General features: G+C 36.8%; 1 protein-coding gene across 1 annotated transcript in view; it reads right to left on the bottom strand.

Moving 5' to 3' along the window:
* Positions 1-7,490: 7,490 nt before the first annotated feature.
* vipr1a (vasoactive intestinal peptide receptor 1a) overlaps positions 7,491-13,160 on the bottom strand; it is a 45,108-nt gene continuing 39,438 nt past the window's right edge. Inside the window, exons 8-13 of the mRNA XM_079820106.1 lie at positions 12,027-12,087; positions 11,308-11,374; positions 11,109-11,200; positions 10,884-11,013; positions 9,010-9,051; positions 7,491-8,814 (exon numbers count right to left, since the gene is read on the bottom strand). Coding sequence (XP_079676232.1) covers positions 8,623-8,814; positions 9,010-9,051; positions 10,884-11,013; positions 11,109-11,200; positions 11,308-11,374; positions 12,027-12,087 — 584 coding nt within the window. The 3' untranslated portion in view covers positions 7,491-8,622. The remainder of the gene's footprint in view (positions 8,815-9,009; positions 9,052-10,883; positions 11,014-11,108; positions 11,201-11,307; positions 11,375-12,026; positions 12,088-13,160) is intronic.

The raw sequence follows: 13,160 nt of genomic DNA, 5'->3' as shown, positions 1-13,160 counted from the left end.
AGTGCATTATTTACAGCTTGTTTTTTTTATAGATTTGAGTTTTTGTAGTTTAACCCTCATAGGCCTTAAGATTTTGAATTATCCTTTTAACTGATTTAAGTTTTATTTGTATGTTTCCCCTCATAAAGATTAAAAATGCCCCCCCAAAAATCAGTCATTGATATTTCATTTGTCCTGTGAAATATCTATTTTAAAAAAAATTCACCCATGTAATCTTAACCTATATTTGAGACTGTAGCCTACTAAGCACCTAAATATAAAACATTAAACTAATGTAGTTAAACTTAGTTCAATTAGGATATTTAAGTAGTTTTTATAAACGTGCCTTAGAATAAAACATTGCTGGTGTGCAATTTGAGACAAAATAATGGCACTGGCATGCCAGTTAAAACTGCTCAAACATGCATTTTAATCTGGAACTATTTTAAGATGAAAAAAAAATATATATATATATTTATAAAGCATAAGAAATAGAACAGTAAAAGAAATTCTATGTCCAATTCTAGTTCAGAAATAATCAGCCAGGCCTTGACGCTTAATTATTTTCCCCCACTATTATAGTTTTTGTTTATATTTTGAATTCGATTTAAGGGTAACTAAACCCTAAACCAACTTTTTTTAGTTAATGATCTGTAATACTGGGGCTTTATTAATGCTGTTCATTGATTCGAGTAAATGTTTTGACATTTGAGTATAAAGTGTTTTAATTCTATAAAATATGGTGTAAAACCGCCAAAGTGCTGCCCTCTTAAGGTTGAACGGTGGCTACTGCAGTTGAATTTTCCTATTGGACGTTGTGGTACATCGTGACGTAGGATGGTACCTCCAACGGCTCACTATCCGCGCCCCTGGCACGAGCTCACCACGCCCTCAGAAATGTTTCCCCCAATCACATGATGAGAACGGCTTCACTCCAGTATGAACTGTCATGTTACATGAAGTAGAAACATTATGAATGAAACTCACTTGATAAGTTTCATACATGAGACGCGCTTTCAAACCCTGACACGCGAGTGGTTGCCGCGGACGCAGATAGATCACGCGGTGACGAATAACAATACTGTAACGTGCTGTTAACGCAGTTTGAGCAGCGGCTCGCATTGATAAGGCTCTGGGTCTGTGTCTGACTCTACAGACAATCCACCCTTCTCCACTTCAGGTGAAGGTAGGAGAATGGCCGCTCTGTCTCAGGCAGGGCCGTGCAGAGAGTTCGTCAGGGGCAGGGGCTCAAATGTAAAAAAGGGGCAATATGTAAATATATATATATATATATATTCCCTGTTCGGGCGAACCAGCCTCTTACTGCATTTCGTTGTCATTACACAAGTACCTGTACTTGTGTAATGACAATACAGTTGAATCTAATCTAATACACATTATATATATATATGTATGTATGCATGTATGTATGTATGTATATATATGTAGGCTATGTATATATATCCTTATGCTCATCAAGCCTGCATTTATTTAATCAAAAATACAGAAAAAAACAGTAGCCTAATATTGTGAAATATTATTACATTGTATTCTTTTTAACTTTTTATTAATCAAAGAATCTTGAAAAGAGTATCACAGTTTCCATCATTGACATTAAATCCTCATATTAGAATGATTCCTGAATGATCATGTGACACTGAAGAGTGGAGCAATGATGCTGAAAATCCAGCTGTGATCACAGGAATAAATTATATTTTAAATTATTTTTAAATGAAAACCATTATTTTAATATATTTCGCAATATTGCTCTTTTTTATCAAATAAATGCAGGCTTGATGAACATAAGAGACTTCTTTCATAATGCTGCATAATATTAAAAAATGGTAATATAATAAAGTCCTTTCATGTAACCATTTTGCCAGCTTACACTTCACATAATAGGCCTGTAGGAGCCGCTGGCACTTGGGTTTTGTTAACTTTGATAGTGTCATGAAATAGTAAACGGTGTATCAATATACATAAATACAAGTGAATTTAACACTACTTACCATTAATGCGACTTTTGCTGCTGTGGTTTTGTGCAGGGATTTGTTTGTTGTCAGTTAAAATCCATTTTGTCAGTGATGCAATTTATAAAATGAGACAAACTGCAGGAAATTGTTCCACAAACGTTAGTTCGTCAGTCCATGTAATTTTCAACCGATTTATGAATAAGAACAGAAAATTACCGTTTCACATCACCCAATGGAATTTGAACTTGCTTTGCCAGATCACGATTGGTTGGTGTATATACATGACAAACGAGCATTGGTGAATTGTGTAATACTTTAAAATATATATAGCTAATATATAGATTTTTAATTAAATCAACACATTAGCTCTGATTATGGAAGGAAAAAAAAAAGTATTGGTTTACTTTTTTCCCGCGAGGCCACACACTCTCTGAAAGGACCATATTTGGCTTGAGAGCCGTTTCCGAACAGTGGAAAATCAGCTGTCAATCAAAACGCACGCGACCCATAGCAACGCGTTATGGCAACGCCTCAACAGAAATTGTCCGACTTTTGAGCCTTTCGTTACTATTGTATGCATTGTCATGTTATAATAATCACATTTATTTAGTTTTATTGACCACGAAATTATCATTGATATTTGTCTGAGAGGGGCACTTTTGATTCATTTTGAAAAAGGGCAGGGGCTCGAGTTGTGTATTTAGTTGTGTTATTAGTTGTGTATAGTTTTTATTTCAGTTTTAGGTTGGTACATCAGGTTAATGAAACTAAATAACAGGTTAATTACTAACAACTAAATGAAAATAAGAAAAGTATTTATTTTGTCAGTTAACATTTATTTATTTATTTGATATTTAATTGTAGCCTATTAGCCAAGTTACTTTTTGTTAACTAGGCTATAATAACACTGATACTTCGTCAAATAATATTCTTAGTCTTTCCTTCTTGTGCCGGGGCATCGCAGACAGAAGCTACAATAGTTTACTTTAAATTAAATGGAAATTTGCGTGACTTTTATTTGATAAAGCATTAAATACACCGGGACTCTTATTTTGAAATGTCTATACTTTATTAATCCAGCTGCTCGTTCAAATTCCGATGAGGGAGATAAAATATGTATTACAACTGTAACACATTACAATATAAACACCATAAAGTAAACATTGTCATAATTGTTCAGAATTAGTTCATAAGCAATGGCTTGGCATAAATGTGTGCTATTCATTGATTGCAAACTGTTGCGTAGAATGCAACGCACAACAGCGCTACGTTCAGGCTTTAAAACGAAGTGCTCACAGTTATTTAATGAAATCACAGCCTTTTGAAGTTTAATAATCACACTAAGCAGTATTACGATTTGGTTTTCAATCCCCAAAACAAAAGACTGCTTAAAAATTATCATTAAGACGGTTGTTATACCATATTATATTTAAGAAAACTGATCCGCTGGGATTTTTTTATTCGCACACATGCTCCAAAATAAATTTTACAGTTCGCAGACGTCTATTTTGCTCGCAGTATCGAGCCCTATTTCCATTCAAATTTACACGCATGTAGCTAACGCAACTTCTATTTGATGAAAACGTAAAATGTCTTGTCGCATTCAGTTAAGAACTAACGTTACGTCAAACACTGCATATTTTCAATTCAAACGGCCATATTTGAGGAAAAAAGTGGAGTAGTTTGCATCACTGGATGTTACTGTCGGTAACATTTCTATCGCAAAACGGTTTTAAATGTATTAAATGTTTCGCTATTTACCTCACTCTCTTTCAACATTAAACTGACGCGCTGCTTCTGTGAACGTAAACCCCGCCTACTTTGATTTGATTGGCCATCTCAATCAAAATTTTGACAGTGAAGCAGACCAGACAATAATTTAGCCTAGCATTTAAACCTAAATTTGGCCATTTCTATTATTGCGGGGGAAATGTCCACCTCAGTGTCTATGGAGGTTACGGCCCTGCTTAAATGTACAATGTTTGTAGAATACCTTGTATTAATCCTAGCCTAGAAATCTACGCTAGCGGCAGCAAACTCTAGTCAGGCCAATCACATCGTGCATACAGTCGGTGGGCGGGCTTAACATAATGACAGCAGAGTTGCGGCGGTTCCGCGTGCTACTTGTAAACAAAGAAGCTGGCGAACAGCGGTCTTTCGAATCGGCTTTGGTCGCGACTATGGAAGACTTGTTGTTAAGCTTTTCTTTTAGTTTTGCCCACCCGATACGGCGAAAGTTTAATCTATCAACTAGCTACGCTTCACCTTCTTCGTTGCCCTGCTTGGTTGTAGCGCTATCCAATTGCGTGCAGAGGGAATTTGAAAGACAACCGTTTATCCCGCCCCTCGGATTGAGGCCTGCCAATGGTGAGTTCCCAGACCTATTAATCCCCTTTTTAAAGGGTTCTTTAAAAAAAAAAAAAAAAGTTTTAACTCTTTCTAAATGTAGCCTAACTCTTTTTGTCTTTTGTGTTGATATCATGCATAAGTTCAGAGTGTGTGCTGTGATTCAATATAACACTGGCTCTGCTGTGACCCATTTAGCGGTAAACTATCAAAAAAGATTAGAATCGTTAGACACTAAAAATGTGTTACTCAACAACATGGTGTAAGAGGAAGGTTGCAAATCTTAGTGATTTGTGACCTTTATGAGTATAAGCTTATGTAATTCACAAATATCCATAAATCATAGGGACTATACAAACTGATGTCAGTATAGGGTTGGTATAGGACATCTAATAATAAGCCTCTCAAACAAAGATGTTTATTGTAATAATGAGTTATGAGAATTTTATTATAATATGCAATGTAGTCTTTAAATATTCCATTTGTGAAGTAGTTGAGGGGTTTCGTGCTTTCATTAATATTTATATCTACCTAATTAACATAGTGTGATTCTAGGCTTGCTTTCCAGCCCTCCCCCCATGGGAGTCCATTCATTCCAATGAAATCCTCAGGAGTCACTGCCTCCTGTTGGTACATCTGCTCACAATAATAATAAAAAAAATGATGTTTACGTATTGGAGATCTCTCTGTAATTTTAAACCAGGCTTGGCCATGCTGCGTTTGGCTAATCTGTCTGGTGGGACATCAGCGAGCTCCCTGGTATTCAAACATCAAAAATGTTATCCACAAAGGGATAAGGAGAGAGAGTTACGAGAATAATTTAAGAAGGGGTTTAGTAGATAAATAAATGACAGATGTGTTTCAGACAGGAGGTAAACAAACAGAGATGAGCTCTCTCTCACTTTTCACTGGGTCTGGTTTCTCTCGCTCCATCATTCTTTCTCAAGATTTGATTGTCATCCTAACAGTGATGTGATGTCTCTATCAGGCGTTTACATGACGTTTTTTGGAACTCCAGGGCAAATCTGAAATCCACAATAAATGAAAACAAAGCAGTTGCTTAACACAATTTAATGATTAACACAATGTGTTCAGTTTGTTCTGGGAGCCTTGAATACCCAAAAAAAAAACAATTTTGTTATATTTTTATACAATCAATCAATTCTCTATCTATCTATCTATCTATCTATCTATCTATCTATCTATCTATCTATCTATCTATCTATCTATCTATCTATCTATCTATCTATCTATCTATCTATCTATCTATCTATCTATTATCTATCTATCTATCTATCTATCTATCTATCTATCTATCTATCTATCTATCTATCTATCTATCTATCTATCTATCTATCTATCTATCTATCTATCTATCTGTCCGTCCGTCCGTCCGTCCGTCCGTCCGTCCGTCCGTTCAATCATCTTTAAAGGCTTTAAAGATAAAAACTTTGAACACATCCATCCATCCATCTTGAATACACTCCTGGGCAAAAAAAAAAAAGGCTTTTAATGGTCTTAATCATTTTAATCACAAATCATTGGTCAGGAAATTAGCAAGAATTGCACAAATACTTTAGATAAAGAAACTGGAATAGCCTTTCCCTTTCTTTTCTTTAACCCTCATCCTTCCCTTGCGCTTTGTAACAAATCCTGCCCTCAGGGGTCAAAATGACCCGAAGACCTAAAATTAATTATATGTATTTTTTTCTTCGTCCAGAAAGCTTATTTTATTCCATTTTGAGATTGTTTTCGGGAAATTTTGATTTACCTTTAAATTACTAGATTTGATCAATAAATAATAAATAAATGGTAATTTAAGCGCATTCTTTCAGCTTCAATTCAAAATAACTTCTTGCATAACCCTTTTAATTCAGCAGAAAATATCTTACATTGGGTGTCTTTGCCGACCTCTTGTGAAAAAAAAGATAATAACATGCATGGTTTTTCCTGGGTCAAAAATCACCACATTTTTACAAGAAACAATATAGAGTCTATAAAACACGAAAGCACAACAAATATATCGATGAGAATACTCGTTTAAACAGCATACACACTGGGACATTTGAGGGTAACGTAGATTTGACGCCATTGACAGGCGACTCCCTCACACGTCCCGGTTCCTTGGTTAAAATAGCAATTTCTCACGATTTACAAATGGTTGGAACTTGGAAACATTTGGGATATTGTAAGTACTCAACTGAACAAAATATAGAATACTAGCCTAGTGGTTTTTGGATATTTTACTGAATTTTTTTTAAAATAGTGAACCTTTAAGTCGGTTTCTCTTCAGTATGTATTCAGACAGTAGACATTATAAACTATTTTTTGGGTAGTTTTAGCATTTTTAGGTTTTTCTGTGTACTGAAGCATTCCTCGCATTCCATTCATTCCAATCCGCAAGGGAAGAATTAGTAACTTTTTAACATTTCAACCACAAAACTCCTTGAATCCAGTCAAAAACATTTTTGTGCATTCTTGGTTCAAGTGCGACAAAAGACCTAGGGTCTTGGAACACTGAAGAACTCTCAATTTTAAAAAAAAAATGTTTAAAGTCAAAATGACCCGAGGGAAGGATGAGGGTTAAATGTTCAAGTCATGTGAGTAAACTTGCAGACAGTTTTTAGAGTCAGTGTTGCTCCACTAAATTTTAATGACTTCAAACATTTCATGAGTTTAAAAAAAAATGTCTCCAAGTTTGTATGAGTTTAATGCAAGACCAAATATTCACTATAGGGCTCAAATCTGGTCTCTGACCAAGCCAAAACATGAGCCTGATGGACTTGTTCTCAAGTCATTTCTTGGTTGTCTTTGTAATTTGAGCAGGAGCATTATCTTGTTGAAAAATGACATCTGATCATTCCTCTTTAGATAACTCTCCATGTGTGGGAAGCAAGCCATGACTTTTAACAGTACCAGACTTTTCACCAATACCAGCAGCTATAAGGCTCCCACTCCTACTCTGCTTCAATCTGGTAGATATGCATTTATTATTATATTTCTAAGCAGATTTAGTTATTTTTTTCCGAAGACACCGCTCTGGAGCATAATTTCATTGTGATTCATCTCTCCACACACAACTTCCCATATGCTGCTTCATTATGTCTTTGATGTTTTTCTAAGTTTAAATAAATAAAAAACTAATTAAAATTGCTTTTTGGTGATGTTAATGATTGTTAAATATAAAAAATATAAAAAACTGAAAATAAATAATTTATTAGAAAAGACAAGCCTGCTAAGATATAATGCAGTAAAATTGATCTGTATACTTTCTAAGACAACATCCACAATACACTTTCAAAAAACAGCAATAACACTCTAATAGCAACATTTTCTCTGTACATCTTATTCACAATAAGGAACAGGAACTATGCATGCAAACATGCAGGAGCATTTTCATGTCAGAAACTATGACTAACAATATGCATATACATCTGACAACTAAAAAGATTTTGGACTATCCCATAAAAAAAATGTCTCATATAACTGTCTTTATGCAACAGCGCACAGTTACACAACCCATGTAAATTTGAACATAGAACTATAAAATTACACTATAAATCACTATCATAAAACATATAGAATGACGCACTTCAGCTGCACAAGTAAACTTGCTTTTATGACTCTCAATGAGAGACGTTTGTGTTTGTCCACATGTACACAGACACGCAAGCACACGACACAAATGGGTAGGACGCAAAAACAGGATTGTAGCAGATTGTCAGACTGTCTAAAATCACGTGACCCCCCCCCCCCCCCCCCCCCCTGGAATAAAGAAGGAGATAAAAATAAAACCTGGTCACGAGAGACCTAAAAGGTCACCGCTCAGCTTTACAGGTTATTAAGAGTCTGACAAATCTCGAGCAGCATAATAAGGGCAGGGGAAACAGAAAAACACAACAGATAGATACCAACTCGAAGATTAATGCCTGTGGAGTTGTGCACAAAAATGGAACAAATGCTTCTTCAGCACCATCACTGTGATCGCTAAAGTCAGGGTCCCTTGCTGTTCAGAGTCAGTAGTTTAATGAAACACTATCAAACCTCAAAGTGTCCATTTTACTCGCATATTTCTCTCCTGATTGATGTGTTTGAAATGATGGCTTTGAAGATACATCACATGCCAAACCATCACCATAAGCCTTGAGCTGCACGGTTTCCCTCATGCTCCTGCTGAGCAGTGAGATGCGCAGTTCCTACAGGAATGACGGCGGAGCTGCTACCTGCAGATGGTGGAGGTGGTCCGGGTGACAGCCTTTCGGTGCGTGTAAGCACAGATTTTTGGGTTTCTGTGTCCCGTAATAAACAGAGAATCACTCAGCGCTCAGACGCTGGAGAAATCATCTTGGCAGGCGGAAGTGCGACGTGTGGAGGGGCTGCATTTCGTCATCATGGTGATTTGGGAGCTGAAGTTGAGGCCGTTGCTTGCCATCGAGGGCTGCTGGTACTTGGTATCAGCTCCCAGAAATCTCTGCATGTGCCACCGCCTCCACTTTCGTTTAATCTCAGACTGAACCTGGACAGTGTGTGAATGAGGTCAGGGAAAAATATATATAGTTATTTTGTAGAAATTATGTTTAGATTTTTATGATCACAAGAAACAAATTCAGTCATGTGTTTCCAAACATTCGACTGGTAGTGTAACTGGCATGTGCAATTCTCTTTCTGATTTAATAATACATAAATTAAAATTAAAATCTGATAATATTACCTCTCCATTTAGAAAACAGTACAGGACAGCGACACAAAATCCCTGAAGAGAAAACAAAAATCAGTCACAGCTAAATATTTTACAGGTTAATATTTTAAAACAAATCTCAATCCTCACAATTTAGCAACAAACACATTTTGAAAGACTGGAAGACATTAAAAAAAAACTGGAAGACATTTCTTCCCCAATTTACCTGAAGATTTCCAAAAATAAGAGAATTATATTTTTTAAGTGTAATAATTAATAATGCACATACACACATTTACACATATATATATATATATATATATATATATATATATATATATATATATATATATATATATATATATATATATATATATATATATATATATATATATATATATATATATATATATATATATATATATACACACTATAATGCCAAAAGTATACTCCTTCAAATCATTGAATTAAGGTGTTCCAATCACTTCCGTAGCCACAGGTGTATAAAATCAAGCACTAGGCATGCAGTCACTTCTACAAACATTTGTGAAAGAATGGGTCGCTCTCAGGAGCTCAGTGAATTCAAGCGTGGTACCGTGACAGGTTGCCACCTGTGCAATAAGTCTATTTGTGAAATTTCCTCATTACTAAATTTTCCACGGTCAACTGTTAGTGGTATTATAACAAAGTGGAAGCACTTGGGAACAACAGCAACTCGGCCACGAAGTGGCAGGCCACTTAAAATCACAGAGCGGGGTCAGCTCATGCTGAGGCGCACAGTGCGCAGAAGTCTGCAGAGTCAATAGCTACAGACCTCCACACTGTGGCCTTCAGATTAGCTCAAGAGCAGTGCGTAGAGAGCTTCATGGAATGGGTTTCCATGGCCGAGCAGCTGTATCCAAGCCTTACATCACCAAGTGCAATGCAAAGTGTCGGATGTAGGAGTGTAAAGCACGCCTCCACTGGACTCTACAGCAGTGGAGACGTGTTCTCTGGAGTGACGAATCATGCTTCTCTGTCTGGGAATCCAATGGACGAGTCTGGGTTTGGCAGTTGCCAGGAGAACGGTACTTGCATGACTGCATTGTGCCGAGTGTAAAGTTTGGTGGGGGGGGGGGGGGGGGGGGTTAGGGGTTGGGCTTGGCCCCTTAGTTCCAGAGAGACATGGATGAGCGAGTTTGGTGTGGAGGAACTTGACTGGCCTGCATCCTATCGGGTAGTCCTGTCCTCTACCCGATAGAACACCTTTGGGATGAATTAAGTGCGGAGACTGCAAGCCAGGCCTTCGCGCCAACATCAGTGCCTGACCTCACAAATGCGCTTCAGGAATAAATGTTAAAAATTCCCATAAACAAACATTGTGGAAAGCCTTCCCAGAAGAGTTGAAGCTGTTATAGATGCAAAGGGTGAGCCAACTCCATTTTAAACCCAACGGATTAAGAATGGGATGTCATTAGAGTTCATGTGTAAAGGCATGCGTCCCAAAACTTTTGGCAATATAGTGTATTAAATATATATATATCTAGACATATTTATGCTGTTCTAATCATAATCAGTTTTAATGATAAAATCAAATGAAGGAAATGACCATTAGTCAACAAGAACAATGGTTATATTTAAATTTCAACTCATTTGACTTCAGAAAAAGATGGATGGTAAAAGTATTTAAGGTCACTTTTGTATATCCTCATTCGACCTTTTCAACTAGCTTCATAACAAACATCGAGGGAATAAATATCACTGGGCATGTCTGGGGTTGAGGCAAGCTGGCAGATCCCACGGTGAGTCTATTGCTGTGGCCAGTCTTAGTATTCTATTGGCATTTAAGGAATCCAAACTAGATAAGCAATTGCTTATAGAAGAGTACAGCTGTGGGTAAAAACATATTTCAGTCCCCTGCTGCCTACCTGGAAGGACCCCAGGATCAAGTCAAACACCAGACGCACATAAGACACGATGTGAGGAGGCATAAAGGCAAAGATTATGTAGTTTATTCCAAACAAGGGAATCAAAAGAAGAGTTGATTTTGCAAGTCTCCTGTAAATCAAAAGAAATGGCATATGTTGGAATATTGTTGTGTTTATATTGTGCATGATAGGCCGCGATGTCTATGGTCTAACACAATAACTCACGAGTACTGGTGTGATTCATTTCTCCCAATATCCCGGGAACTGATTTTCTGACAAAGTATCCGTATGATACAAATGAAGAGAATAAAGTTCATCTAGAAAAAACAGTATAAATCGATTAGGACCTATTCGAAATATTTCATGCAGCACTTGCCATATTAGTTTATATTATATTGCCATATTAGAATTTCATGCTGCTCACCAGTATCGTTATCAACGTAGGCGTTTTTATAATCCACCACAGATCATCGTCAATAAAATCCCAGCATCTGTTAAAAGGAAATAATATATCTGTAGAATGAAGCAACAGTAATGGAGCAAAACATTTGGGTTCTGCAATGTAGAAGTCAAATGTCTGGATAAGAACTACCTCCAATCCTGAATGGCAACAAAGCAGATTGATTTAGGTAATTTCTTGAACTCTTTGTTACATAATTGTTTCAAATCTATGGAGAAAATTAATATTTCCAGACCCAAGGCTGCAGAAAAAGTAGACGATCACTGTTTGTACATATGTTGCACTCCACAGTCTACATGTAGATTTAATGCAAAAACAAAGAATGACATTTTTTTCAAATGTGGCGATAAAGAAGAAAACATCCACGTAAATTATTTTCAAATGTCCCCTCCTCCTATGAGCTCTGTTCTAAATATAGACTACTGACCTCCATCAAGGCATGTCATTTATCATCAAGGAACAGCCTTGAGTGAAATTTACAGTGTCAGCTTTACTGTAGCTATCGGCTAAAGGTGTGCAGAAGACAGAAATTCAACTGGGCTCATAAATTCATAAAAATAGTTACATCCTTTGCTCCATTTTATTGTTACTCTTAGGTAACGTAACGGTGGCTACAACAATGAAATTTACAAATATCAGCAAGTAGCAAAGAGTTGTTCTGCAAACAAACTCCATTTACTCACCCACTATCATGTAAATAAACTTTTGTGATGCTCCAGATTGTTATGAAGACACCCGGAACACCTGTAACACACATATCGACTATTTTACTCTATATTTGAATACAGTTTTGACATATTAAAGGGATAGTTCACCCAAAAATGAAAATTAGCCCATGTTTTACTCACCCTCAAGTCATCCTAGGTGTATATGACATTCTTCTTTCAGACCAATAAAATCAGAGTTATATTACAAAAGTCCAGGCTAATCCAAGCATTAGAATTGGATTAATAGTTGCTCTGTTTTTGAAGTCCATAAAAAGTGCATCTGCCCATCAAATAACATGCTCCACGCGGCTCCGGGGTGTTAATAAAGGCCTTCTGAAGCGAATCGATGCGTTTGTGTAAGAAAAATATCCATATTTAAAACTTTATCAAGTAAACTTTCGGCCGACCGCCTTCCCTGTTCGATTTATGGAAAAATTGTTGAAAGGTCCCCTGCCGATCGAAAGACTAACGCGACCAGGTCCGCTCGTCATGACGTCACGTACGCATCTTGAGTTTCACTTTCAACATTCAACACTTTTCCACGGAAGGCGGTCAGCTGGAACTTTACTTGATAAAGTTTTAAATATGGATATTTTTCGCGTCGATTCGCTTCAGAAGGCCTTTATTAACACCCCAGAGACGCGTGGAGCACGTTATTTGACGGACAGATGCACTTTTTATGGACTTCAAAAACAGAGCAACTATTAATCCAGTTCTGATGCTTGGATTAGCCTGGACTTTTGTAATATAACTCCGATTGTATTCGTCTGAAAGAAGAATGTCATATACACCTAGGATGACTTGAGGGTGAGTAAATTATGGGCTAATTTTCATTTTTGGGTGAACTATCCTGTTAAGGCATAGCTATATGAAGGCATATTTCCAGGGATTCCTTATTTAATTGGCCTACACAATTCAATAAAGTGGGATTGACAATTAGCCTCAAACCTTAATCGGAGTGTCTATTCACACCAAGTGCAAATAGTGTGCCTTGTTGGAGAGTGCTATTCGCACTAGCTCCGCCTAACAATGCCTGGTTGGGCCAAACAAGATAAAAAAAACACTCGTATTTTGACGTCTTCAGTGGCGCAATCAGTAAAGAGTAAGGTT

The sequence above is a fragment of the Gobio gobio genome, assembly GCF_949357685.1.
Source record: "Gobio gobio genome assembly, chromosome: 6".
NCBI lineage: Eukaryota > Metazoa > Chordata > Actinopteri > Cypriniformes > Gobionidae > Gobio > Gobio gobio.
Note: the sequence above shows the minus strand (reverse complement) of the source record. Positions and strands in the feature narration are given on the sequence as shown.